Genomic DNA, 24,263 nt, shown 5'->3' with positions numbered 1-24,263 from the left:
AGGGAAAAGAGGGGAGAGGAAAGTAACTTTTATTGGTTTGCTTTTCAGAGAGCCCTCTGTTCAGTAACTATCTTTCCCTTGTAGCATCCTGGCGGAGAAGAGGTTCTGCTGGAACAAGCTGGTGCAGATGCCAGTGAAAGCTTCGAAGATGTAGGCCACTCCTCTGATGCTAGAGAAATGCTAAAGCAGTACTATATCGGTGATGTGCATCCGGTAAGAACCCACTGGGCTAGGAGTGCTTATGGGGAGGAAAGCTCTAGAACAGCCTCAGAACAATGGAAATTCATTCAACTCAGCCATCAGGCTAAATTTTCTCCAGAATCACCTGGCCTCACTCTGCAACGATACAGCGTCTTGTTTATAAAGCAACACATGTATTATCTCTGAAAAGCTAAGGAAACTGATTTTGGATGTCTTTGTTTAATCGATTGACTGATTTTTGTAATGTAGTTAACAACATCTCTACTTAATATAGTGGTTTGGGTGCTCTTGCAAATTTCTTCCTAACGGTGGTATCTGGACTTTTTAAACCATACCATTCTAACAAGAGACCTTTATCTGCTCAGAGTCAGGCATACCCTTCTGCAGACTCTGATGTCTCTCAGGGAATGCATTTCCATCAGAATGTAGTTTCATGATCCAAGGTTAGAAATAAGCACATGTGAGCATTCATTGGGATATGTCTTAAAAGACTATTTGTTTTCCTCTTTTAACAGAATGACCTTAAACCTGAAAGTGGTAGCAAGGTAAGAAGTCCTCTGTTTCTCTTGTGTATTTCAAGTCTTTATATTTCTACTTACATAGAATTGCTTTTAAAAAAAATTAATAAGAGAAGTGTTTACTTTTCCCCCAAGCAAAAATCCTATTTTTCAGGAATTTGGACTCAGTGCCATCTCAGGAAAAAAGAATAGCTGAGTCATGAACAGTAGGAAATATTTGTTCATGTTTCTATTTAATTTTTTTTTTAAAAATTGAAACACTAACACCATGCCCTATATGGTTTTGAAAGAAATTAGTTTATGACCTTGGTTGTAGAAAATAATTTATTATTCTTACATTAAATAGTATAGGTAATAATAATTGCTTCTGTATTGGAAAAAGAATTGAAAAGTTGATTTTTCTCTTACAAGTCCTAGAAGGAGTTGTAGAGTGAAGTAATTGAATAGAACAGGCCTTTCTGTCCCTATTTCCCAAATTTAATCCTTTTACCATGTAGTATCAGATGGGCCTAACCCTTCCCATTTACTCAGTGATACAGCAAAAACAAAAGATTAAATATTTGAAAACCTTAATGTGCACTGCATAATGTAACAGGAAGAAAATATGGAAGCCTTTTTTGCTTCCCACAAGCTGGGTGGTTCACCTCCTTTATTTCCTCACACTCTTCCTTGATTTCTGTCCATCAGATAGATAGCTATTACACTGCCCTCTGATTTAAAGGGACAGCAGTTAAACATTAGCTGCCTAGAACATCATGGTAGTGATGCTCCTCCTTTTCCCCTTTCTACCTTCTTGCTTCCCTTTCCTCGTTGAGCTGGAATTATTGAACATGTTCGACACAGCAATTAAAGTTGGCCTAGACACAAGAATTCTTTCAACCCGAGATTGCTTGACAATGTCTGCCATCTGTTGCCCTGCAATTAGAGTGTGTAAATTAACACTCTGTCTTGCTACCCTCTGCTACTCTGAACTGTTGAATTGTTTATGAAGGGGGATGAAATGGTTCTTTAAATGCTTTGTGAGCACTGTTGGTTTGTTAGTCCTCCCCTCCTAACACATGTACCATCCATTCTTGAATCCTCACTTTTCTAATTAACAAATTTGGCTCGCCAAGTGGCTCAGTTGTTTTAGAGCATCGTCCCATACACCAAGAGGTTTGGGGTTCGATTCCTGGTCAGGGCACATACCTAGGTTGTGGGAGGCAACCAATCCATGTTTCTCTCTCCCTTCCTCTCTTTCTAAAATCAATAAAAAATATCCTTGGATGAGGATTAAAAAAGAGAGAGAAAATTTGAACTAAGTCTGGTTTTGTTTATTGAGTATGTCCGGGAAACATTGCTCTCAGAGGTCAACATTTGATTCAAGGGATAATCCGTTTGTACAAGAGATGCACCTTGTATCTGGGAGCCATGATTCACTTCTGCACAGTACCCATGAAAGCACCCTATCTTTTAAAACAATAGAGCCCTGGCCTGGTAGCTGAGTTGGTTAGGGGCATCATCCCAATACGTGGGTTCAATCTTTGGTTAGGGCACATACAAGAATCAACCAGTGAATGCATAAGTAAGTGAAACAACAAATCCATGTTTTTCTCTCTCCCTCTCCCCCTAAAATCAATCAATAATTTTTTTTAAAAAAAGGGAAACTATTTTTGGAATTATAATGTCTAGAAGTCTACAAATTGCTTCTTGTTGCTATTTTCCTTTCTTGGTAATACAGTATGAAGTAATAGGGATGGAGAGTGGTGGTTTTCACATTCCGCTCTTTGTGCCACCTCTATTGGACTCCTTTGGCATGTTTTCTGAAATTATATTTCCTGGGCTTCCATTACTACTGATTCATCATTTCTGGAGGTAGGACTTTGGAATTTGCATTTAAAGTAACCCAGGTAGCCAAGCACCAGATTTTTTGCTGAATGATATGTTGGTCTTTCATTGGGAAACATGGGAAACTTTTATTAATTCTCTTCTGTGAAAAGCACTGTCTGCCTTCTATAGGTCAAAGAATTAATTAGAGATGTCTCAGTTAAATTAAAACTGTTGAGGCTTGGACCTTTTGTAATAAATATAGAAAAAGAAACCCTTTCAGCTCACCAAGTTCTGTAATAATTTGAAAGTCTCCAAATGTTGCCGAAACGGGTTTGGCTCAGTGGATAGAGCGTCGGCCTGCGGACTGAAGGGTCCCAGGTTCGATTCCGGTCAAGGGCATGTACCTTGGTTGCAGGCACATCCCCAGTAGGGGGTGTGCAAGAGGTGGCTGATCGATGTTTCTAACTCTCTATCCCTCTCTCTTCCTCTCTGTAAAAAATCAATAAAATATATTAAAAAAAAAAAAGTCTCCAAATGTAGTTTGGCTCCTGCCTGGGTTAAACTGATTAAAGGCAGTGTTTTCAAGTATCTGTTTTCCTCATGAATGTTGTACCCAAAGGACAGTCTCCATTAAGAAGGGAGTCTGGCAGTTGAGTGGTTCCAGTCACACTGCTGTACTTCAGCAGATCAGGCAAGCAAAAAAGCCTTTTGGAAATTTTTCAAGACCACCTACATAGGTTGTCTCAGAGCTGTAGTTTAACCTGATTTCAGGCCCAGGAAGAAATTCTTGGTCCCTCAGATTTATTTCTTACGGAGGTTTTAAATAGGCACTTCTGTGTCTAGGATGTAGGTGTCTCTAAAAAATTTTTTGTCCTAGTTTAAATATTCACCATGAAGAAATAGATGTAATGTTAATTTTATTAATACTTTTTTTTGGTTAAGAGTTTCTGAACCTCTATAAATAGGTCATTTTTTAAAAAGCCTGTCTTATGGGATAGTTCTCATTTTACTTCTTCTCCCTTCCTTTATCTCTCCACTTCTCCTTCCATAGCTCCATATATCTTCCCTGTCTGAAACTCCTCTCCACCCCTCAATAACAAAAGACAACAACAAAAAACACCCAGACATTGCTATTTCAGAGTATAAATCAGGAACCTTTCCCCGGATTTTTTGAAACTACCTTTTATACTGCTTTTGCAGGTAAACAATTGATGGTTATCATTGTTTTCTTTTGAGATTATTATGCCTGAGGTTCAAGGTCCTGAAATATTAAAATACTAAAACTGAAAAGCTTAGAAAACAGATCTGGCAATAGATAATTTTTTTTACTTGCTTTAGTCAAAGATAATTAACTAGTTAAAAAACCTCTTTGTCTCTGTGACTCTCCCTTGCTGGATCAGTCCCCATGCTGAGAGCCATCAACCTTCTATTCATATTTGACTTAACATTTTTCTGATCTGCTTTTGGTTATGAAAACTTGTCTTGGAAACAGACTTCGTGTTTTCAGTGCCAGTTTGCCTGCCTGCCTACTATACTGCAAGTAATCTAGACACCTTGTGGTCCATGAAATCTCTCTTTTGAGTATGCATTTACTTCTTGATTAGCTGTTTTATTACTGCCATCACTTCAGGAGATGAAGGTACATGCATATACTATCCTGACCAAAAATGCAGGTACCATGTCTCATTTATTCAATAGATATTACCTACTTGACAGTTCACCTACTTCACTAGTCAAATCTCATTACAATGACTAGACCCAATAACTTGACCAAAGTGATTCCCTCTGGTCCCCAACTCTCAGTTTCCTAGTTCCCCTTACCCAGAGGTAACCAGCTACCATTTTCTTGTTTACTTTTCCAGAGAGATTCTGTGCATACATAAATATAAATAGGTTGATGGATAGTTGAATGGGTGGAAAGATTTTCGATTGATAGATAGAGCATAGATTGATGGATAGATGGATGGGTAGATAGATTGTTCGATTGATAGATAGAGCAGCTATCCCTTCCTTAAAAAAAAATCTCATAATACTATTCTGCACCTTGCTTCTTTTTACTTAAACATTTTTATATTAGTGATTGTTCCTTATCAGTTTATAAAGATCTTCCTCATTCTTTTTTTTCTTTTATTTATTTTTTAATTTTTTTTCCTTCCTCATTCTTTTAAATAGATATTTAGTATATCATAGACAAAAGTTTTAATGAAATGACATTTGCTGTAACAGGCTTTGAGCTGTTTTTTTAAAAAAACAAAATTGTCTCCATAAAGACTTAAACATTTTTTTAAAAGGTTTTTAAAATTAATTTTTAAACTTGTTTAACTTTTGCCGAAACCGGTTTGGCTCAATGGATAGAGAGCGTCGGTCTGCGGACTGAAAGGTCCCAGGTTCAATTCCGGTCAAGGGCATGTACATTGGCTGCAGGCACATCCCTGGTAGGGGGTGTGCAGGAGGTAGCTGGTCGATGATTCTCTCTCATCGATGTTTCTAGCTCTCTATCCCTCTCCCTTCCTCTCTGTAAAAAATCAATAAAATAAAATAAAATAAACTTGTTTAACTTTTGAAATCCAATCAATTTCACATAATATTAGAAGCAATCCACACATTGGGTTTAAAGGCATATACATTTTTTCCTCCCAGATGCTACTTACTTGTGTTATACATACAATTTTCTATTACACATACATAACATATTATCCACACATAACATTCATTTTACCTTCTCTTATGGGAGAAAAGGATACATTGTTTATGTAATGTAGTTATTGGTTATGTTATACTAAAATTTTCCTTTAAAGAATTCTTGAATATTCCTATCATACTTACAACCTAATCTATTACAGTTTGGGACAGGGAGGTAGATGTCCTGTAGATGAGTAGTGATTGCCATTTACCAAAGAATTTTGCCAGGTTACTTTGTTCCTGTTTTTGTCTAACATTCGTATTTTGTAACATAATCTTTTGAAATAAATCATAGAATGTAATGGCAAAATCACTTTTGAAAGACAAAATACCCTTTGCTGAGGGTCCCCAAGGATTAATGTCTTCTTATAGCCTTCTATTTGGAAATGACATATAGTTTTGCAAAACAAGGTGCTAGAAGACAAGGTAACATTCATATTAACCCTACCAGACCTGAGGCCCTGAACCTAACTGTCCCCTATACCTGGGCTCCTGAGCATTAAAGAGAAAAAATCAACATGATATAGAAAAATTTTAGTTACATGCAAACAAGTGGTTAGAATAAGATGGAACTTGGAGACATTGTAGAAAATAGGTCTACCTTTCATCTAGCGCCAATATTCCACCTTTGTGTGCCAATCCACCAGCAGGATGAGCCTTGTTTCACACAGAGGTACTTCTTGCAAAGTGAGCACCAGATGTTGCTCTTCACCTTCTTGCATGGATTGTCTTTGTAAGACACTCCAGGATTGTGCTTGTTGTACCTGGAGTGCTTTTCCATGCACACAGCACAGATATGATTAGACGATGTCCCAGGGGGAATCTCTGGAAAATGATTGCCTGGGGTCATCCGTTGAGGGCAGGGTTCCTTTTGTGGGTGGCGGTGGGCTGATGTCCTGTATCCACCAATAAGTTGCAGGCACAGTTTCTGAATATATCTGGTGAGATAAACTGGCTTTTTTGAAGCAGCTTGCTGCTTTGAAGCATACAAGATAAAAGAATTATAACTGGCCCACATAAAAAATGTTATGAAAAGCCGCTGGGGCCAGCGGTAATGACGACGAGACCGGTGAAGGCGGGTCATCTGGTCATTTTTGTCACAGCCACCCATATATTTATTATAGTCCTTCACCAGCTGTGGCATCTGTATTTCTTGCGCACTGCCATCTTTATTTCTTCTGTTTATTACTACATTTTGGGCTGGATCGTGGTAGTTCGAAATAAATGTGATGGGCTTTCTATCCTGCCAAACTAAACATGTTACACTTTCTTGTCACCCCTAGCAAGTTTTTTACACTTTTCAGCGACTTAGGAAACTGCTTCCTGTTTTGCTGCAGGGTTCCCACAATTCCTGTGTGTAATTCTGAGAGTGCATATTTAGCAAGGGTTACAGAATTGTAGAACCGGTCCATGACAAGCACATGAGATTTATTTTCCATTGCACATGAGGTCAGGAGATGAACGACTGTATTTCCTACTGCGCCCAAGTCTTTTATAGGCATTGGTGCAGCACCAGTGTAGATTTCTGCATTCAAACTGTAGCCAGTCTCACCTTCACAGAGAAGGAAAGACTTGATGCCCCACTTTGTGGGCTTATCCTTGATATACTGCTTGATGGCCAAATGGTTTTTTGTTGGGATCATCCCCTCATCTAGGCTCAAATGTTGCTTTGGCAGATAGAAGTGGAGAAACTTGGGGAGCAGACTTTCCAAGAAAGGCCTAACTTTATATATTCTATCTGTCTTATCGATATCTGTGTCTTCCTCGTCAATTATGTGTAAAAAACTCCAAAGGGCCAAGAATCTGTCTCGAGTCATAACATTTCGAAATCCGGGAGTAAACCCAACAAAGTCAGAGCCCTCACTTGTCCAATCATCCCGATAGCTGGGCTCTATACATAAGTATTCCATATAGGTCCTCAGTCCAAGAAAAGCCTTCATTTCTTCCACTGTGGCATCCTGGACGTTTTTGGCATTGTAGGAGTTGGGCTTTGCTATATGCAATTGGTGGGCCCGGAGGTTGGTTTTCTCTGTCAAATTTTGCCAGAAAGTATCATCCAAAAACAAGGATAAAAAGCCAATCGGGCCGAAACCGGTTTGGCTCAGTGGATAGAGCGTCGGCCTGCGGACTGAAGGGTCCCAGGTTCGATTCCGGTCAAGGGCATGTACCTTGGTTGCGGGCACATCCCCAGTAGGGGGTGTGCAGGAGGCAGCTGATCGATGTTTCTCTCTCATCGATGTTTCTAACTCTCTATCCCTCTCTCTTCCTCTCTGTAAAAACAATCAATAAAAAAAGAAAAAGAAAAAAAGCCAATCGGTTCACTCTCCTCTGTGATAGATCCAGGAATGTTCACTGGGCCTTTTCCATCCTCATTGAAATTCAGATCTGTATTTGGTGATACAAAATTCCTTGTCCAACCTTCATCACCACCTAGATCTCCCCCATCAGCTGTTTGAGGGACACGCCCCCCTTCTCTTACTGTCGATCTAGCTCTAGATCTATAAGGTTCAAGATTCTCCTCATCACTCGAGCTCTCACTGTCTGTGTCACTTGAACTGGAAACGTATTCTTGATGAAATTTTGACTCCTCAGAGTCTGAATCAACCAAAGTATCGATCACCTGTTGGACTGTGATAAGCCTAGACCTACTTCGCTTTCCTGTTGAAGTGCTTGGTTCATCAGCCGCTCGTTTCATTGTGAACTTTCAGAATTTTTTCACGTCAAACCACACAAAGTCAATTCAAACACATGGGGGCAGACATTTGCAATGGCTAACCATGAGGTTTGACCACAATTGGTTGGTTATTTTTAGTTTGTGACACTTTTTTTTCACATACTAGGCAAAGTACTGAAAATTAGGTACAGCGGTATAGCGGCAGATTCGGAAATTACTGAAAAATCGGTACAGCGGTCTGGTAGGGTTAAATCAGCCCTTCAATGTTATAACAATTTTTCCCCTCTTTCTCTGTAGGAATCATTCTATGAGTGTTTTAATTTTAATTTTTTTCCCAGTAACGTCATATATATTGTATCACAATGGGTTCTTGAGAGAGTTGTATAGAAATCTGTTTTAGAGGATGTTTTTCATCCTTGAATTTTGCCCTTATCGACAGGAAAATATTTTTTCCTTGACTGGGCTGACTCTAGTGATATATGCTCTGAAGACAGTAATTGTTAAACAGTATCCTCATCCAGAAAGAAATTTTAGTACACTAGCGGCCCGGTGCATGAAATTTGTGCACTTGGGCGGGGGGGGGGGGTGGGGGGGAGCGCGCCTCAGCCCGGCCTGTGCCCTCTCACAGTCCGGGAGCCCTCGGGGGATGTCTGACTGCCAGCTTAGACCCGCTCCCAGTAGGCCTAAGCCATTAGTCGGACATCCTTAGTGCTGCCATGGAGGCAGGAGAGGCTCCCACCACCGCTGCTGTGCTCGCCAGCCGTGAGCCCGGCTTCTGGCTGAGCGGCGCTCCCCCTGTGGGAGCGCACTGACCACCAGGGAGCAGCTCCCGTGTTAGCATCTGCCCCCTGGTGGTCAGTGCACATCATAGTGAGCGACCCGTCATTCTGCCATTTGGTCGATTTGCATATTAGCCTTTTATTATATAGGATTAGAGCCTTCATGAGACGGCTGTCCTCAAGATCCATACCACATTTCTGTGTTATTGTTGGGATTATAAATGTTGAAATCATGTACTTTCAGTACTTCAATTTTTTACGTTGTAAGATGAACCTAGTACTAAAATTCATAAGTGATAGCTCATGGTAAAGTCCATTGTATTAAGGAGGAAAAATCCTCTCCAGTAGTGTCTTGAGGCCAAAAGTTCCCGAGTTGTTTTTCATAGGTACTGGCCACATAGATACCAACGTGTTCTAAATAAAAAGCTATAAAAACTACCAGACCACCCAAACACTCATTAAATTTGCTGAAGGTGTTCTGTGGCTTAAAATCCACTTCTAATTTTAAATACTTAGAATCCTCTTGGAATAGCAAACACCCAATTGAGGAATTAAAACACAAACTTCTTATATATCTTATATTTCTTTTTTATTTAAACCCTTGAAAGTCTGAATATAAACTATTTAGGCTAAAGATACACTTATAATGCCCCTTCTGTATATTTTAATGCATTATAATCATAATTCTGGCACATCGTTTCCTATGTTTATGTCCTGGTGACAGAACACCATTTTTTAAGCATGTGTTCTTCTCCCATGTTAATTTCTGTTTATTTTGAACTAAAATCAGAGTAGACTTAAAGCAGTTTGGTTGTTTGGAAGTGTATTCCAAACGCCTTGGAGAATTAAAAAAACATGCATATTGATTACTTAGTAAGTCTTTGGCTAGAACTCCGGATTTGACCTGTTCTCTTGTAACTAAAATCATATAGTACTGAAATTACTACTTTCTATGCCAGATCCAGAGCAGTCCCTGTTCTCTTTTCCAAAGATCTTGCGTGTAAATGAAAATGCGGGCAAGAACATAACCAGCCAAAACACCCAAAGGGATAAATTAAAGTCAGTCATAAACTGTAGGAATTTCACTTAAACATCCGTTAGATTCAGCACAGAGCTTTGGAGTGGAAATGAGAATTGGGAAACTGTATAGAAAGCTAGAAGGGTGGAGGTGAGGGAAGGTTTTGTGTTAATAGAACCTTCTTCTTTTTTTTTTTTTTAATTTTGTAAATTTAAAAATAACTTGTTTTGTCTCTTTTCCAAACTTGGCTGAGGTACTTGGCTACTAAGAGCAGTGTCTTAAATAACTCTTTCATTATAGTTGATTAAAAGTGGAGTCACTGTAGTTTGGCATTTACTTGGCTGTCAGTATCTTAAAGAGAAAATATGCCTCTTTCTCTTTTCTCTAATGTTAGGGAAGTTGGTCTTTTTGACTCCAGGGAAGGGTTGATCTTTTTTTATTTTTTAAATTATTGATTGATTTTTAGAGAGAGAGACTTGGATTTGTTGTACCACTTATTTATGTATCAATTGCTTGATTCTTAATGCTCTGACTGGAGAGCAAACCCACAACCATGGCATATAGGGACAGCACTCTAACCAACTGAACCACCCAGCCAGGGCGGGATGGATTGATTTTCAAACAGGGGTTGAAATATTTAGTTAAAAAACATATTTAAAATTTTATTATTGCTTATTAGAAACTTACAATTTCAGCATTATGGTTTGGTTCTCTTTCTCTCTTCTCTCAGTTTGTTTACTACACTAAGACTCACTCTAATTAGCACACATCTAAGGCTTTGGTTATAAAAGAGGCTAAAAGCATTGAAATCTAGAGAATCCATTTATATGAATTATATATATGGCTTTTAATGTGTTGCAGATTAAACATCATAATACATTTATTACTCCATAGTGCTGTCATGTAAACCTTGAAAATCATCCCATTTAAAAAAAAATACTAACTCTACAATTTTTGTTTTGTAAATCATTGGTTTATATGTGGATAAAGCATAAAAGACCATGGACATTTTCTTGATGGAATTCAATTATTTCTTGACTGTTATAGTGGGATATTTTTAAAAGGAAACATTATAAATTAACTTGGTGCACACACCATCATCACTACCACCACCTTCCAAATCTGAAAAACATTTGTTGTATTTCTCAAAGATTGATCTGTGACATGTTTTAATTAGCCCAATTTGTGCTATTCTAGTAGATATGACCCTGATAACTGTAATCATCTTAATAAGGGTCTTAGTGAAGTATAGTAGTATATTAATATGGTTTATTTAAAAATTTTTATTGGAAGTTTTACTTGCCTGTAGGCTAATTTCTTTCAGGTTTGGGGCATGTATTCATTTGCATGACTGTGTCTTGAAATTAAAACTCATTTCATGGTCTGCTCTAAAGTATCTAGGCCAGTATGTAGATTTTTGAAAATCCTGGGAGAAGACTGATGTGGTGGTTAAGCAGAGTTAATATTCTGTATTCACACCTTGGAGTGTTTCTACATATTGGCAAAGATGATATTTTGGGCAGCAGTAGCCTACACTGGTGGGTTATTGTCCTCTGGCAGTAAGAGGGTCTTTTGTACTATACAGTTAATTAATAGAATCAATAACTTCATTTGATATTTACTTAAATTGAATTTTAAAAATTTAGTTACAGCTTTATTAAGATACTAGAGGCCCAGTGCACAAAATTCATGCAGCGGGGCGGGGAGAGTTCCCTCAGCCCTGCCTGCATCCTCTCACAGTCCGGGACCCCTCGGGGGATGTCCTACTGACGTTCTGCTGTAATGGTCGCTTAGGCTTTTATTATATAGATAATTCAGATCCCTTCCAATTCACCAGAATTTTGTTTTTAAGGGTTTTCAGTAAATTCACAGAGCTGTGCAACCATAATCACAGTCTATTTTGGAACATTTTCATCATTCCAAAAAGAAACCTTAAACCATTAGCAGTCATTTTCAATTTTTCTCCAACTCTTCTTTCCCTGAGCCCTAGGAAACTAGTGATCTGCTCTCCACCTCTAAATTTGTTTATTTTGAACATTTCATACAAACGGACTTATATAATATGTGGTATTTTGTATCTGGCTTCTTTCACTTAGTATAATGTTCTCAAGGTTCATCCATGCTGTACTAGTAGTATGAAGTGTACTTCATTTCTTTTTGTTGTCAAAATTTTGTTTTTAAGGTTATTTTGGTATTTTCCATTTACTTCATTCTTCCCCTTTTCATTATGAAATAAGCCCTAAGGTCTCTAATCATAATTATTATGATTACAGAGAGTAAGCCAGTTCATTTCTGTAAGCTACAAAACAATCAACTCCATGCTATAGAGCATTTCACAGTTAATCTATATATCACAAGGCAACCCTTTATTTCTTAAATATGTTTTCAGAATATTTAATCTTAGTTACTGCCAGTGGCAAGCCCTACTAAACCAGGTGTATCGCTGTGACTACAAATTGGTCCATTTCAATATAATTTTATCATTAGCATTTTTTTTTCCATCTAAAGAATGTTTAGGTCATTTATTATTTCATTAGTGGTTCTTCACTAAGGAATACCAGTATATTATCAGAAATAGAATTCCCAGTACTCCCATCGCATATAGATTTGTAGACATCAAATTGCATGAAAGGTGAAGTTCTGTTATTAGCTACAGAGTTTATATAGTTATGCAAGAAGATTTATGTACTCTGTGTTAATCTTCATTCTTTTTGTTTTGTCATTTTTAAATATGGATCTTCTTCAGGACCCTTCAAAAAATGACACATGCAGAAGGTTAGTATCCCTTTAATGCACTTCATTCTGCTCAATATAATGTCTGGCAAGAGGTTCTTCCATAAATCTACATGTATGACGTAACCTAAGAATACTGTTTGACAGTTAATTCTTCTTTTGGCCAAAATTATTGCACATTCAGAAGTTCCTTAGCATTAGCAAAATTAATTTTTACAGTTTTAATCATTTTGAGTAATCTCAAAAGAAGCCTTGAGTAATTTTTAGATCAAGTTGGAATCACACTCAGTAAGAGGCTGTATGTGTGGACAAGTAACTGCTATTGAGTCAAGCCCAGTCCCTGCAGCTCAGCTGAGCTGTGCAACTTCCACTTAAAACTTAATGTCACTTAATCCTCACAATCACTGTAAATAGGTACTATTATTACATTTTACAGAAGAAAAAATTATGTATTGCGCTCATATTTAGAAATTTGGGTTTTCTCAAAAGCTTGCTTGCTTTGCACTAATATCAGTAATACAGCTCTGAAAGGTATAAGTTTACCATTCTTTAAATGTTTCTACTTGAGATGACTGTGGAATCCTGGACTTGTAAAAACCTTTATGGAGATTACATAGCTCCCTGTTTTACCTTTCTTAGGTCGCACTTAGAACATTTCAGAGAAAAAGAGAGAGAAAATGTGCCCTCCCCCCCATAAAAGTGTCATGTCTTTTTTATTTGAGGTGATGAATAGAGTATTAGAAAAGTGCTAACTTGAAGGAAACAGTAAATTTAGCTTCCTTAATATTAAGGACTTATGCTTAATAAATAATTTGAAGGCCATAAACTTTCAATAGACTTATGCTACAGATAAAACTAAGGCCGAGACCGGTTTGGCTCAGTGGATAGAGCGTTGGCCTGCAGACTGAAGGGTCCCAGGTTCAATTCCGGTCAAGGGCATGTACCTTGGTTGCGGGCACATCTGTGCAGGAGGCAGCTGATCGATGTTTCTCTTACATTGATGTTTCTGACTCTTATCTCTCTCCCTTCCTCTCTGTAAAAAATCAATAAAATATATTTAAAACAAACAACAACAACAAAAAAACACCTAAGAATTATTATGCAGAATACATAAAGAATTTCTACAAATCAATTAAAAAGTAACTTAATAGAATATGAGGGAAAAACAACTTAAGAACCTTAAGAAGAAGAAACACAAATATAAGCACATGAAAGAAAGATTTAATTTTACTTATCATCAGAGAGGTGCAAATTAAAACCATTGGGTATATTTCATACTTACCAGATGGGCAAACATTTAAAATTTTAGAAATCAAAGGAATTGTTTAAGACAGTGATGGCGAACCTATGACACGCGTGTCAGCACTGACACGTGTAGCCATTTCTGATGACACGCAGCCGCTGAGGCGGCCGCATGCCGAGGTTGAAACATTTGCTGCTCCTGAGGATGAAACATTTGCGAAATAATGTTTTTTCCTCAAAGTGACACACTACCCGAGTTATGCTCAGTTTTTTGGCAAAGTTTGACACACCAAGCTCAAAAGGTTGCCCATCACTGGTTTAAGAAGTAGATCACCAAGATTCTTGGGCTCTTCTTAGCGGAATATAAATGGGCACAATCACTTTGGAAAATAGTTTGGCATTATCTATTAAATTTGACTATGAATAACTATTGACCCACCAATTCCATTTCTAGGGATGTATTCAAGAGAAATTATGCACAAGTATACCAGGAAACACGTACAGGAATGTTCACTGCATTATTCAAGATCTTAAAATATGGGAAATAATGAAAATAACCATTAAGAAAATGAATGAATTCATTCTGGTTTATTCATACAGTGGTTATCACTTGGTCTTTTGTACTGACAAATTTCTCTTTATTGTTTCTCAACAATCCTTGCTTAAAAAAAATTTTTTTTAAAAACAAAACTACCTGGTTGATATGCTAATCTTGTCCATAGCAGCTTTTGCCATACTTAAAATGTACAAAGTGCTAGGCATGTTTAGGCAAAGAAAATACTTTTTATTATTGAACCTAAGCTGGTTTTATTGGCTTCAAAATCTTTAATACCAAAACTGCATATGTCTTAAGTAGACAGGCAGCCAGGTCATTTGGGTCATGGAATTGTACCTTTAAACCAGCAGTGCTAATAAGCTCTATTAGAGAAGAATTATTATTTTAAGGAGAATGATGACTGTTCTGAAACTCCTAAGGAAAATCTCTTATATGACTTTATTAGAACTAGTAACATGTTCAATGTGTGTGCGTGTGTGTGTGTGTGTGTGTGTGTGTGTGTGTGTGTGTTTGTTAGTGTCCAAACTTAACTAGAAATTAAGAGGATGGGTTTGGAATCAGACTGCTTTACTAATTTCACTTTGTGATTTTGGGTGCAAAACTTGTATTTCCTATGTAAAAATGAGACTAATAGTAGAACCTATTTCATAGGGTTGTGAGGATTAAATTTACATGTGAGGCAGTTATTGCCAGTATTTGTATTAGATGTTAATGCTTCTAAATTTATAATTAATACATATAAAATGGTGGCTTTTTTTTCTGCTTTAAAGTGTTAAATGTAGAATATGTGAAAAACAAAGCACAAAGAAGAAAAATTTAAACTATCATAATCCCATAACCCAAAAGAACCATTATATGACTGTAAAAACAGAACCCACATATTTGTTCTTCTCCAACTACTGTGTGATAAAAGCAGTTAAAATTCCCAAAGTAAATCAGAACTCTTTTACTCATATAAATATTAAAATGTGAATGTTGAAAGATAGTGAATGTTTGGTATAAAATGTTCATGACGTTGTTGCTTTTCCCCCCAACTTCTAGTTGCTGGTCATACTGGATTTTCCCCATCATAGGCGCCATTCTCTTAGGTTTTCTGTACCGTTACTACTACCCATCAGAAAGCAAATCCTCCTGAGGAGGCCTTGTCGAAGTCTGGAAAGCAGATCCACTTGGGAGTGGAAGCTAGAGACTTACTTGGAGGCTGCAGCGGTGCCCTGTTCTGAAATCCTTCCAGTTGTATTCTTCCCGCTTGGAGCCTAGACTGTTGGCTGCGCATCCGCCTCAGAGCTGGGGACTGTGTCCTTCTTTCTCAGAGCCTTACTCCTGAAGCACTTGCTCCTTGTTCGGGGTCCTGGCCAACGTTTCCTGTCTTCACCGGTTTTCACGAGCATCTTTATATTTCAAAGTTTTCTGTTAATAACTGCAGTCCATGTGCCCTAACAACATTGCCCTTTGATAAAAATGCCTGCTTTCCAGTACTTTGCACATTAGATATTCTTAACACAGCAGTATACTCTACTTTTGAAGCTTTTCTTTTTCCATTTTTCTTTTAAGTAAATATTGTTATTTTAAAATTTGGCTTTATTTCGTTGTTTGTCAAAAGGGATTTAATTCATGAAGTAAGTTGTGCATTTATAACTAAAAACACAGCTGCCAAAGGACCTTGGTCCTTGTTTATATTTGTTAAAACTAAAAAGAGCCATGTGATCATCTCCCTCCCTCCCGAGCTAATGTAGCAGGTAGCTCTTGCCACCACCTTGTCCACTACGTGGTGCTGAACAGAATTATGCTTTCTTCCCTTTCATTTCTTGGAGTGGAGAGAAACAGGGAAAGGGAGGAGATGGATTGGAGTGATAGGGCGAATTCATAGCAATCTTCCCTCTGAAAAATATTGAAAAACGCTACTGTAGGACAGGAGTTGAGAAAAAGCACCAGACTTCATCCTTTACTTTGGTTTGGCACCAGTTTCTAGCCACCTTTCTTATTTTTCCTTTCCCTCAACCATTTTTATTGGTAAAATATAAATTTGTAATTATCTATATAGAGCTTTACCAGGGATTTTTACTGCTTTTTGGTTTATTGATTAGCAAATTTTTTATTTCCTGTTTTAATGAAAGTAAGAGACTCCAAATTGATCAAAGGTACAGTATTTGATCTTCTGTTTGCCCAGTGAAATAACGTCCATAGTCCAGTGGCAGTTGAAAGGGGAAGATGGTGACAAAAGAATGTTTTCCATTTCATCTGCATTTTACCTCCATGGCTGCAATTTGTGGTTTTGTTGTTTTTCCATTGAGAATTTAAAAACTGGTAGGCTTTTTTTTTTTACTCAGATGAGTGTTTCATGAAGAGTAGATTATTACTGAGAATTATGTTATTGTTTCTCTTTGGCTCAGGAATTTCTTTGGCATATTTGCCTTTACATTTCCCCCCTGTGGAAACACCTGAGGAGACAGCACACTGTTTTCTGCCAGCCACTGCTTGTGATTTTTCTCCCCATCTTTTGAGGATTACCCGTCTGCTGCTGAGCCATTGTCATATGCAGCAGGAGCAGCGCAGTTCAAGAAGAACCATGGGCACTGCTTGGTACCTCCTCCTGCTTCCTGCTTGCCAGGGATTTGACAAGACAGGAAACTGCCCAGCATAGTGTCTGCCCATGCAAACTATTTAAGAAAAAGTTCAACCCAGGTCTTGTATCCTGTGATTTAGCAATTGACTGAATCAGAATTCATCAAAATAATATTACCCAATTTTGCACAGTTGGATATGACACTATGGAGTAATGTCTTGGGATTTCTGGCTGACTTTTATATATCTTTTATGATATAGTCAAGCTTCTTTCGTTAGAAAATGTTTTATATGTATTATAGATGCCTCTTTAAGACAATTTATTGAAAAAAATATTTATTAAGTAGCAAAAGTGTTGGAACTACTGATGCTCCTTCATTTGAAGGCAAGGAAGGGTTGCCTTGAATTGGTATATAATTGGTATAAGTTGGATGATTGCACAGGACCACATTGGGGTAGAAGTAAAGAACAAAGGAGTATTGAGGAGTTGGAAAGGGAACATTCAAGCTAAAACTAAGCCGGAAGATAACTTGGATCAATCAAAAGTGTGTTGGCAGTCTCCAAAAGTGAATGAAAAACATCTGGCTTATAAGAAACATTAAAAAAATGATAGTCTTAAGAAAATTGATGTTTTTTATATCTTTAGGGTACACACCAATGCAAAAGGTATGTTTTTCTATTTCATATTAGTTGTCTTTTCCTATTTATATCTGGACTCGGAGCCAGAGGAAAAGATTTTCAGACTTTGTCTCTACCATCTATAAAATTCATCCAATACCCAGGACTGCTTTTGAACTGCTAATGTGATGTCACTTTATATTATAAAAAACACACTTTTGGGTCCATTTACTATTCTTCTTCTGCTTACATAAACAGCCGAGGTGAAAGGTAGAATTTGTGTGAGAGTTTGCAGAGGTTTTTCTAAACAATAAAGTAATACAGTGTGTTAGCCAAATCCATCAAAAAGGACTTGTTTTAAGAGGTAGACTCGAATTCTCGAAACAGTCTCAACATTGGTAGGTCATGAAAACCCCTCTGGAGCAAGTGGGGCCTGCCCTTTTGGCTGGCCGTGCCCCCTGGAACTGGTCTCGGGGGTTTGGTTGTTTATTCCCAAGGACGATTAGCTGCAGCTGCGTACCATACTGTACACATAATGGCTGGGGATCACAAAAAGCAGATGAGGGAAAAATTGTGCCACCAAAAGAGGGATGTCCCAGGTCTCCAAAATTTCCTGCCCCCCCCGACTCTTTAAGAATTTTGGTTTCCACATAACTTCTACATTTGTAAAGACAAGAAGTATTGTGTTTAATTCTTAAGTGAATACTTAAGCAGAAACAAAAATCCATTAGAACCTATAATTTGAATCTATAAAGTTCTCTGAGCAGTCATAAATGCATATGTTGTGAAAGAAGAGCATTGTTGATTTTATAGTCATTTAGTTCTGATGGGGAGCAATGAAAAATGCTTTTTACAGGCCAGGTATAACATTACCCATGGTATCTTGTGCTTAAAATCTCAAGTGATAGCTATCTGGTTAAATTCCATTTTAGGAGGTTAAAATGCAGAATGTTAATGTTTATTACTTCCTTCCCCAGGAGAAATGGGTCCAGACATGTCTTGTCTCAGCGAGAAATTGATTCCTTTTAAATCCTCTCATTCAGTTGCCAAATATCACAAAAGTAATGGGGAGTTTGGTCACATTGGGCTGTTGTGCTCTGAAAGAGCCCGGTTTGGAATTTGGGGTGATCTCAGAGGGAAGTTCCAAGAAGCAGAGTGGTATTGAAGTCACCTCCCCTACATCTAGCCTCTCACTCCTGAGTTTTAGGAGCTGCTCTTTGCCTGCATCTATAGTCTACGTTTGCTATTTTGACAAAACATTGTTAACGATTATTTTACTTCCTTTTTATTTCACCCTCGACTGTGAACGAGTAATATTTAACATTCCTTTTGTGTATTCAATAATGGAGTTTGTTTACCTATTTTATTTCAACATATTTTGAACAAAGATCTTTGTCTTTCTCTGCTGGAATGTGCACACAGTGAATGTTTGTTAGAACTACACACAATAAAGATACTGTTTGCCTTTTCTTGCCCTGACTACGGTTATTTAAAAAAACATGCACACACAACTCTTTTTTAAAAGTAGAAGTGTTGGCTTTGTGGTCTTCAGGTGTTCTAGAGGAAAAGAATTTGAGAAGCATGAAAGTCCCCCGTATCTGTGCTATGCTGTGTTTAGTGCCATGCGGCTCAGGATTCCTGCTGCAGCTCTTTCCTTGAAGTGAGTGGCTTGTTTGATACTCATGAGGCAAAGATCAATACTTGCTGTATTGAGGGATGGGAAGGGGCCACCAGGTACACACATTGGGAGTTGTGTTTCTACTGAAACTGTCTGCAAAAGAGAAGCCAGTACAAAGTGGTAAGATTTTGTTATCTGCAATGCCAGTCTTTAAAATGATTGTTTTTCTTGGCAATAGCTAAACTGTTGGGGAAAATTAAACACTGAGGTTGACGTTCTAGTGATTGTTTAATAAAACAAGGGAAATAAACCATTTTTCTCATTACTTTTAAAACCTACTGGTAGCCTTGTAACATTACTAATGAGACACAGTTCATGAGGGCTTCGTTACTTCACCGTCACATGAATTGGGGATTGCTAACAGGAAAGCATAGTCTATTCTTATTATTAGCTTTTGAATCTAACGTGTAACCTACAGCCATAATAATTCATATCACTGCATTCTTCCTGGTGCTGAGTATTTGGCAGGTGCTTGACAAATCCTGGCTGGTTCCTGAAAACCTGAGGTAGAAGAGAGGGATTCCAATTATGTAAACGTAAAGGTAAGAAATACCAGTCTACTAAATTGTCGGTAATTGTAGGTAACGTTGGTAACCTAACTTAACTAAAAGGAAGTCTATACTATGTATTTCAAGGCCCACCCAGCTTAATTGCATATATACCAGCATTTAAAAAACTTAATCCTTTTACGAAGTATTATGGAGAAGCTAGAGTTGCTTTCAGCTGAAACAAGAATGCAGTTGTAATACTATCATTTATGTGACATCTACCATGTGCCATGCAGTGTCTTCAATAGTTTACAAATACTTCTGCTCTCCCTGTAGGATCCTTACGAGGTAGATGGGGGAGAGGAGTAATCCTCAGAGAGCAGTTTGACTTGCCTGAGGCCACACAGCTAACAGAAGAGGTATAGTTTACACCAGTGATGGCGAACCTATGACACGCGTGTCAGCACTGACACGTGTACCCATTTCTGATGACACGCGGCCACTGAGGCGGCCGCATGCCGAGGATGAAACATTTGCTGCTCCTGTAACTCCAAGACTCTAGTCGCAAATGTTTCATCCTGCCCTATTAGACACTCTGTGCCGGAGGTCTGTAGGCCAAAACAACAGAAGTCCGGCACAGAGCGTCTAGTTCTGGGACTTCTGGTTAAGCCGGGATCTTTGCCCTCACTTCCGCCGGCAGAGCAGGGAGCAGCGGAACGCAGCGGGGGACACATCTCTGGGGACCCTGCCATTACCAGTAACCATTATCTACTGTTCTGGGGTGTCATGGATTTCTAATCCATCATTACTGATATAAGTGAGGGGGAGGCTGGGAGAGGTGAGGGTTTGTGGCGTGCTATGGGTGCCGTTTCCCGCCATTAAAAATAGTGGCAGCCATTTTAATTCACATAAGGAACACCATCTTGCTCCATAGTGCAGACTCCATTTCACCACTATTACTGTTGTGCATCCTTATTAACCCCTATTTCTGCTTATTAACCCTGCCCTTTCCTAAAAGACCGTTATATGCACCATTTTGTGGTTAGTTAGGCTAGTTAACCCCTAATTGCCTGCAGGCCTAACAAGCTATCTATAATTCTATCTTCTGTCACTGCCCCCCTGATGGAGAACCCCAAAAATAAAAAACTAAGGTTAAGTAAAGGAAGTGGTAGTAGCAGTGGCCGACCCTTTCAAGAGACATGGACCGAGATGTATGGCTTTATAGAAAAAAATGGCAGATCATTTTGCGTTCTATGTACTGAAACGGTAGTAAGCAGAACGTAGAATATAAATAGACATTTTGAAACTAATCATTCCCAGCTCTTGGAAAAAAGTGAGGATGAAAGGAAGGAATACATTTCCAGGCAGCTACACCTTTATAAGAGCCAATCTAATTCCATCCTTAAATTTATGAAAGGCTCTACAAATTTAACATCTGCAAGTTTGAGCATTGCTCACTCTATAGCTCAGCATGGAAAAGCGCTCAGTGAGGGAGAATTTATTAAAGAAACTCTCCTAAGATGTGCACCAGCTCTATTTCACGATATGCAGAATAAAGATGCAATTATTAAGAGAATATCTGAGTTACCACTCAATAGAAATATCATAAAAGACCGAATAATGAGACTGAACACAAATGAACAACATTAATTAAAGAGAGACATAAGGAAGTGTAAATATTTTTCGATATCTCTTGATGAAACTACTGATGTCACATCACATGCTCAGTTGGCCATTATTGGTTGATATTCTGATGGTCTCACAATGAGAGAAGAGTTGATAAAGTTAGTATCCGTGTCAACAAGTAAATCAGGAAGCGAAATATGTAAGGTTGTTATACAAACATTTCGTGACCTAAGCATTGATATCTCTAAAGTTGTGTCAGTGACGACAGATGGGGCACCAAATATGGTGGGGAAAACAGTTGGATTTGTCAAATTGTTTACAGAAGCTATTGGACATCCGATTGTGCCTTTTCATTGTATTATCCATCAGGAGGCTTTATGTGCCAAGGCAGGATTCACCGACTTAAACGACTTAATGGCAGTTGTTACAAAAATAGTTAATTTAATAGCTGCTCGCCCCCTTCACAAGTGAGAATTTTCAGCACTTTTACTGGAGGTTGATTCCACCAGTGGATTGCTGATGTACAATAATGTAAGATGGCTGAGCCGAGGCAAAGTTCTTGAGTGCTTTGAAGAAATTAAGGTATTTCTTGACGATAAGGATCTGGGAAACTTTCCTCAACTTAATGATGATGAGTGGGTCAACACCCTGATGTTTTTTACAGATCTCTCTGTTCATATTAATGAACTGAACTTAAAGTTACAAGGTTTTGGCAAAAGTATTGACGTTATGTTTGGATACATAAAAGCTTTTGAAAGTAAAGTTAAAATTTTCAAGCGAGATGTAGAAACTAAAACTTATAAGTATTTTCCTCGAGTAACAAAGTATTTTGAGAAGGCCAGTGCAGCTGTACAAAATGGAATGGAACTCTTGCATATGAAGTACCAGCATGTTTTAGACTCGTTACTTGACCAGTTTAGTGATAGATTTAGTCAATTTAGAAGTCTAGAACAGACCATGAAAATAATTAAGTATCCTGATGTAGTAGTCTACAGTAGTTTGGAATTAAATGGTTTCCAATGGATGCAAATTGATGATTTGTAGATGCAACTTGCAGAATTTCAAGACAGTATCTGGGCTCAGGTGTTTGTCGACTTGAGGTCAAAGCTTGAGAATCTGGAAAGGTGCCGCTTGGAGAATCAAGAGGAGTGCCACTACGAACAGGAAATTTGGAGTGCCTGGAACCGACTACCAGACACTTTTAGCACCCTGAAAAATATAGCAATGGCTTTACTCACAATTTTTCCCTCTACATACTTTTGTGAGGCCTTATTCTCAGCGTTAGATAATATCAAAACCAACAAAAGAAACAGATTGACAGATGAAGTTAGTAGCGCTTGCTTGGGCCTGAAGTGTACAAAATACCAACCTTCAATTGAAGATTTAGCCAATGAAATTCAGCAACAAAAAAGTCACTAATAGGCAGGTTAGTTAAAGAATTCCCCCTCCCCCTCACTTATCTTAGTTCACGGCACCCCACACAAGCTAAATAATATTAAGACCAACAAAAGAAATCGACTGACGGATGAACAAAGACGTCACTAAGCAGGTAAATTAAATATTTAGTTTTTGGTTTATTAAATACAATTACATATAACAATTATACATTTATGTTATTTAAACTATAAATACTGCGAAATAATGTTTTTTCCTCGAAGTGACACACTACCCGAGTTATGCTCAGTTTTTTGGCGAAGTTTGACACACCAAGCTCAAAAGGTTGCCCATCACTGGTTTACACCCAAGTCTAGCCCTAACCCTCAGTTTCTACTGTTGGTGGTTCCATATAAAAACTAAGCTCAAACTGTGCCAAATAATATGTCCAGCCCTAACTGGTTTGGCTCAGTGGATAGAACGTTGGCCTGTGGACTGAAGGGTCTGGGGTTCAATTCCAGCCAAGGGCATTTGCCCAGGTTGCAGGCTTGATCCCCATTAGGGGGTGTGCAGGAGGCAGGCGATCAATGATTCTCATCATTGATGTTTCTATTCTCTTTCCCTCTCCCTTCTTCCCTGGGGAAAAAAAATATGCCCAGTAGATCTAATGATTCCCATATAGAAGTTTCTGTGTCTGATTAACAAAATGAAACTAATAATGTAATCATTTTCTTAAATAGTAAATACTAAAGTGTCTAACTAGTGTCTTAGTTGTTGAAGAGAATCATATTGATTAAACAGAAACAACTTATTTAAAATGACCCTCACATCCCTTACAAAATGGTTTCCTGAAGCCAGTTTATGAGAACTTAGATTTGAACTATGCTATTAGGAACAACTTTTGATAAAAGGTAGCCTGTACAGGATAGAGAGTTGAGGACTATGGAGGAAATCTTTAAGCAGCACAGACGAGAAGTCCCTGTATAACTTCGCCCATCCCATCACCAACCAATCTGGGATCCTGGATTGAGACTTAACCTGAACCTATATAGGTACATTGTTTTTAATGAGAAGTAGTTGTTAATTGGTTGGCTTGCCCATAGCCTCTCCTGGACTGATCTCTCTGAATAATGGAAGTCTACTCTGAGCATGTGGCATAAGATTTGGAAACTTGTCGTTTCCAGCTTTCGAAATTGTTAATACTGTTATCATGAAAAGAGGACTCAAGTTCATTGGAGAAAGCACAGCATAATGCAAATACAAATGCTGTTTGTTACTAGTGTGACAAATGGCATTTTTGATCCATCAGTGCCAGTCTCAAAGCAGTTCCCTATTGTTTCCTCCTGATCCTAATCTCTGCGACTGAAACAGTGCTGTTAACTTTAGAACCACATGGACCTGGAAAGTGAAACAAAAAATACCTGGTGCTTGAATTTCATTTTTTCTTTAAAGAAAGTTTACTTGGGGATTTTTTATTTTCAGTTTCTTCACCTAAATTTTTCAGAAATGGGTGTGGCCTTACCTTATAGAACAAAAGGATGATGTCCACAATAAAAACAAACTCCCCAAATCTGCCCACCGTGATTTAATTACCCAAGAAATCTAATCAGGAGCAAATGGAGATAGAAGTTGGGAGAAGCTAAACCAGGAGCAGCATGGGAAGTTGAGCTTTCTGAGACTCCCAGTCTGCCCCCTTGTCTCT

The 24,263-nt window shown here is 38.2% G+C and overlaps 1 protein-coding gene across 1 annotated transcript in view; it reads left to right on the top strand.

The window, feature by feature from the left end:
- LOC103284626 (cytochrome b5 type B) overlaps positions 1-18,867 on the top strand; it is a 33,784-nt gene extending 14,917 nt beyond the window's left edge. Inside the window, exons 2-5 of the mRNA XM_008139959.3 lie at positions 85-213; positions 717-746; positions 12,428-12,456; positions 15,254-18,867. Of these exons, the coding sequence (XP_008138181.1) occupies positions 85-213; positions 717-746; positions 12,428-12,456; positions 15,254-15,347 (282 nt within the window). The 3' untranslated portion in view covers positions 15,348-18,867. The remainder of the gene's footprint in view (positions 1-84; positions 214-716; positions 747-12,427; positions 12,457-15,253) is intronic.
- Positions 18,868-24,263: the final 5,396 nt, after the last annotated feature.

This window comes from Eptesicus fuscus, chromosome 21 (assembly GCF_027574615.1).
Source record: "Eptesicus fuscus isolate TK198812 chromosome 21, DD_ASM_mEF_20220401, whole genome shotgun sequence".
NCBI lineage: Eukaryota > Metazoa > Chordata > Mammalia > Chiroptera > Vespertilionidae > Eptesicus > Eptesicus fuscus.
The sequence above is the reverse complement of the archived record's forward strand: the minus strand, read 5'-3'. Positions and strand labels throughout refer to the sequence as shown.